Source organism: Mauremys reevesii, linkage group 1, assembly GCF_016161935.1.
Source record: "Mauremys reevesii isolate NIE-2019 linkage group 1, ASM1616193v1, whole genome shotgun sequence".
NCBI lineage: Eukaryota > Metazoa > Chordata > Testudines > Geoemydidae > Mauremys > Mauremys reevesii.
The window spans coordinates 4357741-4364550 of record NC_052623.1 but is presented as its reverse complement, the minus strand read 5'-3'; the positions used below and the strand labels follow the sequence as shown (position 1 = coordinate 4364550).

The 6810-nt window shown below is 42.6% G+C and overlaps 1 protein-coding gene across 1 annotated transcript; it reads left to right on the top strand.

Annotated features, from left to right (window-relative positions):
- Positions 1 to 5056: 5056 nt before the first annotated feature.
- Positions 5057 to 6004, top strand: LOC120397360 (olfactory receptor 52E4-like). The gene has a single exon (XM_039523058.1). The coding sequence runs from the start codon at positions 5057 to 5059 to the stop codon at positions 6002 to 6004; it is 948 nt and encodes a 315-aa protein (XP_039378992.1).
- The last annotated feature ends 806 nt before the right edge of the window (positions 6005 to 6810 follow it).

Sequence of the window (6810 nt, the reverse complement as noted above, 5' to 3'; positions counted from 1 at the left end):
ACAGTCTGCACTTGATGCTGGGAATGTTCCTCCAATATCCATCAACTTTGCAAGATCCTGAAACTGTTCATTCTGGTGAGCAAATGTCACCGTATCCGGGGAACTTAAAACCATTTGGCTTTTGATTCTTTCGGCTACTGCAAACTTGAAGTCATTGTACTGACTGACTATAACAATCTCTTCAGTGAGAAAGTCTTTGTAATTTGAACATAGGGATCTGACCTCATGAATTCCAAAATGGAAGTTACACTTAACTATTGTTGCACAATCAAAGGTGGACCACTCCTGGACTTCATCCTCTGGAAACCCATCTGCCAAAGGTGCACAGAAGATGTTTATGAAAGTTATTATGGAACTGGTATAAATTTCATTATTTTCTTGAGAGCTCATATGTAAGAAGCCTTTAATTTGTTACTCCATAAGACTGAATCTCCAAGGTACTGTCTTCTGATCTTGTTCAGTTTACCTTGGGTGTAAGAGGTGTAAGGCCCCGTTTCTGGACAGCGTGGATAGTGAAGTCAGCTCCGACGAAACCTCATTCAAAACTTCTAACGTTATTCAGTATTCCGTGGTATTCAGCTTTTTGTGACAGTATTTAGAAAGTGGATCAGTATCTTTGTCTTGCTCAAAATATTCCAGAAGAGGATTATGGTTGTGAATAATTGCTCGAAGTGCAAAGTGCCTAGATAATGAGCACACTTCACTGAGTTGCCTGAAAGCCACTGACTCACATTCAGACGCATCCACTATTTCCTGAAATTTGCATTTTCTCCAGGATGACCGACAGCACAACATGTAGGCAGTTCTCATGAAGGTTTTGATGTCTCTTATCAGCTTGACCTCTTTCCATGCATCAGAAATCCCCAAGTCTTCCCGGTGTGCAACGCAATGTTGCTGGACTAAGTGTGGAATATCACGTTTCAGCTGAGCCACCACACCATTGAGTTTGGCCAACATCACAGAGGCACCATCAGAGGTGAACATCACCATTTTCATTAGATCAGGTTGGTGTTTTTTATAAAACTCTTTGATTGCCGACACTATTGAAACAGCGTCACATTCTTGCAATCATAATAGTCAACCAAATGAAGTTCTATAGTCTGCAGAATTTATGGATCTATATTTAAAGTAGAATATCAAGTATCTCTTAAAGGATAGATCAGTGCTTTCATCAACAGCTAGAATATGAAACATTACTGATGCTGTTTCTTGTCTGAGGTCATTTGAACAATGCAGTTGATAATTTAAAGAAATCCCAAAGCATAATTTTTACTTCTCCAGCTCGCTGGTATGCACACGTACTTTTCCATATGATCATTAATATGCTGAACATAAAGCACTGAGCTGTTCATTTCAATAGCCAAAAACACACTGTCAGCTGGACTTTCAAGAATCATGCTAAGCAATCCTCTCCATAAGGAAGTGTTTTTGTTTCTAAGTCTTGTTACAGCATCTATATGAGACTCACTTGACAGATGACTCTTTAAGAAATCCAACTTCCATTCATCGTTAAACATTCTTTCCATTAAAAATTCTCCCAAAGCCCTGGCATCTCGACAATGTACAAAAATCACTCCATTGTCCTCATCATATGTGAATATTTCACGAAGTTTAACAAGTATTACACTATGTGACTTCAGTGTAACCGTCTCTATAATCTCATCCAGCCATCCAGATTTGAATGAAGTCACTGTCTTTTTATGCTTTACACCTCTAGACAGTGACATTTTGGGATTGATTTTTTACCAGATTGGTTTATTTAAAATTAATACATTTATTATATGGCTACTATATCAATGCACTGAACAGCGTGATTCGACAAAAGGGAAAATGAGAGATCATTCAGATCAGTACACTGGACATTTGTGCATAGAAAAAAAACGTGGCAAAAAAACAACAGAGAAAATGATAAAACATCACGAGTAAATGTATGAAGTCCAATGCCTTTGAAAGATTTCAATCGCGAAAACAACCCTTATCGTGGTTCATTTCTGGGAAATCTTTGCAGTTCCTTAGCAACTACGGCCAGGCATTTTGACTTATTCGCACATATTTGATTTTGTACACAGCCAAATGAACAGCCTGCAAAAAGATGTGTGAATTCTGACCGTCAGCATTTCGAACGTGAAACATTGATCACGTCTGGACGATCGGGACCCACATATCTCCTTGTAGGCTGTTCATTTGGCTGTGTACAAACTCAAGTATATGTGAATAAGTCAAAATACCTGGATGTAGTTGCGAACAATGTCAAAAGTCAACCATAAATTATATTTCGCCTGGCTCTGCTGTAATATTTAATTTTTTGTGCGTGCGATGTTTTGCCATATGAGCGGAGTTTAGGATCTGTGTGCACGTGCATGCACAGCTTAGAGGGAACAGTGATCTAGACTGTTCTCAGTGGTAGCAGATGACAGAACCAGGAGTAATGGTCTCAAGTTGCAGTGGGGGAGCTCTAGGTTGGATATTCGGGAAAAAAATCACTAGGGTGGTGAAGAACTGGGTTGGGTTACCTAGGGAGATGGTGGAATCTCCTTCCTTAGAGGTTTTTCAGTTCAGGCTTGACAAAGCCCTGGCTGGGATGATTTAGTTGGGGATTGGTCCTGCTTTTAGCAGGGGTTGGACTAGATGTCCAACAGAGGTCCCTTCCAACCCTGATATTCTATGATTCTATGATTTTTGAGGCTCTTTTCTGCACCCTTTCCAATTTTTCAACATTTTTTTTTCAAATGTAGACCCCAGAACTGGATGCAGTTTGTTTCACCAATCGCATGTGCAGAGGAAAAATCCTTCCCCTGCTCCAACTCACCACTCCCCTGTTTATCTATCCAAGGACCACATCATCCCTTTATGCTACAGCATCGCACTGGGAGCTCACGATGAGTTTGTTGTCCACAATGACCCCTTAATTGTTTTCAGGGTCCTTGCTTTCCATAATACAGTGCTGTAGTGTGTGGGTCTGGCCTGTGCACCCTGTTCTGAGAGGATAATTTTGCATTTGAATGTTTTAAAACATTTTGTTTGCATTGGCCCCTCTTACCAAATACTCCATATCAATCGGTATGCCTGCTCTGGGCTCCTCATTGTGTCCACTGTGCCAATCTTTGGGTCATTCACAAATTTTATTTGCAGTGATTTTCTATTTCCTTCCAGATCATTGATTAAAATATTCAATAGCATCAGGCCTAGAACTGATCCCTGCAGAACCCCACTACAAACAGCCCCATTTACTGATGAAGGACTATTGACTACAGCTTTCTGAGATCCATCAGTTAGCCGGTTTCCAGTCTATGTTACATGTTCTCTGCTGATATACTAGGGTGTTAATTTTTAACTCAATATTTTCCCCTACTAAATCAAATGCATCTGGGAAACCAAGGTTTGTTGCAGCTGTGTGGTTCCCTTGATCAACCAAATGTGTACTCTCATAAAAGGATGGAATCAGGTTTATTTGTCAAGACCTGTTTTGCATAAACCCTGTTGGTGACAGGCATTACTTACATTTCTAGACTTTTTCTTAAACTCATCCCATAAAAACTTTCCCATTCTTTCTTAACCTTGTCAATTCTTTTATGAAAAAAAACATTCCCTTTATTTTTAATACTTTACATTTAAAACAGGAATTGACATAAAGCTTTTCTAGTATTTCTCTTATTGTTAATATACTTAATAGCCTTCTTTTTGTGATCCATAGAGCTGCCAAATGTGGACTTTACCCAGATGACTTAACGTCCCTTGTCAATTTTCATAACTTCCAACTTCTATTCTTGGCTACCTATTTTCCCTTTTTCTCTTTGTTACGTATCGCTAACCCCCCCCCAACCACCCCCACCACCCAATAGCTGCCTTCACTTTACCACTGAACTGCATTTTTACACAAAGTTGATCACTTTGTTGACTGTGCAATCATGAGTTTTCTGCTATCTAATGAACTGTTATCAAAGAATCACCGATTTTCATTCATTTTTGTCTACCTTTTTAATCTCAGTCCATTTTGCTGACAATTTTCCTCAGCTTTGGGGAATTATTCCTCTTGGAGCACTAAGTGTCTATAGATAGTACTGGTTGAGAACTGTCCATTTGCATGTAAATCAGTTTCATTTTTTATTTTCTTCTCCTGTATCATATGCTCCCTTCTTTATCTCTGGTGTAAACAAAAGAGTCCCAGACTTTTATATATGTTTGCATATAAGAGCCTCCCCCATTCTCAGAGCCTGTCTTGGAAATCCCTTTTATATATGTTATATCCTTAGTAGAGACTGGGTGACCAAAACACATATCCTGAACATGTTATTCTCCATCCCACATCTTAGAGATCTGAACATAGCTTTTGTTTTGTCCACTGCTGCGATTGAGCAGGTGTTTCTCTTGAGCTCCTATCAGTGGGGCCCAGGTCTTTTCCCTGAGGTATCAAGTATCAGAGGGGTAGCCGTGTTAGTCTGGATCTGTAAAAGCAACAAAGAATCCTGTGGCACCTTATAGACTAACAGACGTTTTGCAGCATGAGCTTTCGTGGGTGAATACCCACTTCTTCAGATGCAAGACTGAGGTATGTTCTAGTTGGGATTTTTCTCCCAGCACAAATCTTCCCAAAAGTCTGGTTTTTTCACTCTGTTTTTGAGCAACTGGATGAATGGGGAACGCCCTAGAGTGAATGTCTGGCTCTAATTTCATTAAGGAAGAATGATGGATAATCACTATACATACTTGTGTTTCCTGCTAGTGCCTCTTAAGGTTCCCCCACCACAATGTGTAGGAATTATTAACACAGGAGCACCACAAAATATGGAATTGGATTTATTAGGTTCATTGTTGTTTTCTCTGTTTAATGAAAATGTAATTTTTCAGTGTGTGAAGAGTGATCAATCTGCTTCTCCCATGAGAACAGCCTCCAGTATTGTATGCAGTGTCTCATATTAACGTTGTCTCTCCATTCAGGCATTTCTACTACAACCATCACCCAAGACCCTGAGAACTCACAGAAAGTCAGGGGAACGTACGGTACAAGCAGGAGACACCCTTATGCCTCAGAGTTGGACACCTTCTCCACTACTCCATGTCAGATTCCAGCACAAGCAATTTCACCAACCCCTCCACCTTCATCCTGCTGGGCATTCCTGGCCTGGAGGCGGCCCATATCTGGATCTCCATCCCCTTCTGCACAATGTATGCCATAGCCATCTTGGGGAACTTCACCATCCTGTTCATCGTGAAGAGGGAGCCAAGCCTCCATGAGCCCATGTTCTATTTCCTCTGCATGCTGGCTGTCACTGACCTGCTCATTTCCACATCCACCATGCCCAAAATGCTGAGCATCTTCTGGTTAAATTCCAGGGAGATCAGTTTCAGTGCCTGCTTCACCCAGATGTACTTTGTTCACTCCTTCTCGGCAATGGAGTCTGGGATCCTCGTGGCCATGGCTTTCGATCGCTACGTGGCCATTTGCCATCCCCTGAGACATTCCACCATCCTCACAAACTCTGTTGTGGCCAAGATAGGCCTGGCCTTGGTGCTGCGCAGTGGTATACTCACATTGCCCTATCCTTTCCTGGCAAGGCAGTTGCCATATTGCAGAACCAACATCATCCCCCACTTCTATTGTCGGCATGTAGCTGTGGTGAACCTGGCCTGTGCTGACATCCGAATTAGTAGTTACTATGGCCTGTTTAATCTTTTCTCTGTGATCGGAATTGATGTGTTTTTTATTGTTGTGTCCTATACTCAGATCCTCCGGGCCATCTTCCGCCTGCCCACGAAGGATGCCCGGCTCAAAACTTTCAGGACCTGCATCTCTCATCTTTGTGCCATCTTAGCTTTGTACACCCCAGATTTTTTCTCCTCTCTCACACAGCGGTTTGGCCACAATGTGCCACTGCATATACGCATTCTCTTTGCCAGTGTTTACCTGGTGGTGCCCCCCATGCTACACCCCATCATCTACGGGGCGAGGACCCAACAGATCCGGGGCAGGCTGCTCCAGCTCTTTACTCATAAAGAGACCTAAATGTTTTCTCCTTGTGGTGTGGCTCTCAGATTGAGCTCTGTGCAGATCTGGCTGGTGCATGGTGCTGGGTTCTCTTCCCTGAATCACTCACTGGTCAGACAGAGACATTAAACCCTTCCCTGTCCTTACTTTGCTGTGTCAATGTGATGAACTGGAGAGCCTATCTATGTACACTACACTGGGTTGCCACCTTTCTAATTGCTGGTAGCTGGATCCCTGGAATTGCAATTTTGCCCCATCTCTTTTGTCAAGCCTCGACCCCGCTGTGTGTCTTCTCCCCAATGCCCTGCCCCGTCACTTGCTCCTGTCTTCCCCCTCCACTTGTCAGCTGCGACCCAGTCATCTCTAAAACCAATATGTTCTCACATGTTATGGCAAGTCATTTAAGGTCACTGGTTAGTGTTAAAATTGTAATTTTTATTCTTACTTTGTTACTCCCTGTGGAGAGGGAAACCCCATCAGGACTCCTGGGATCTATCTTCGCTGTAGGAGGGAGGTGGGGTATACCGTGCTACAGCAGGAGGCAGAGACATCTGAGGTCTAAAGAAGAAGATCAGAATGGCCATACTGGGTAAAACCAATGGTCCATGTAGCCCAGTAGCCTGTTTCCTAACAATGCCCAGTGCCAGGTGCTTCAGAGGGAATGAACAGAACATGGCAATCAGCCTGTGATTCCTGTGGAGCAGGGGAAGGGGAGCAGAGTGGGGACAGAAGCCCTACTCATTTTTGTCCCCATACCGCTGCCGCCCAGGAGTTGTCTCATTTCCCCTGTCCTTGGAGGAACCGCAGGGGGTGGTTTTTTTCCT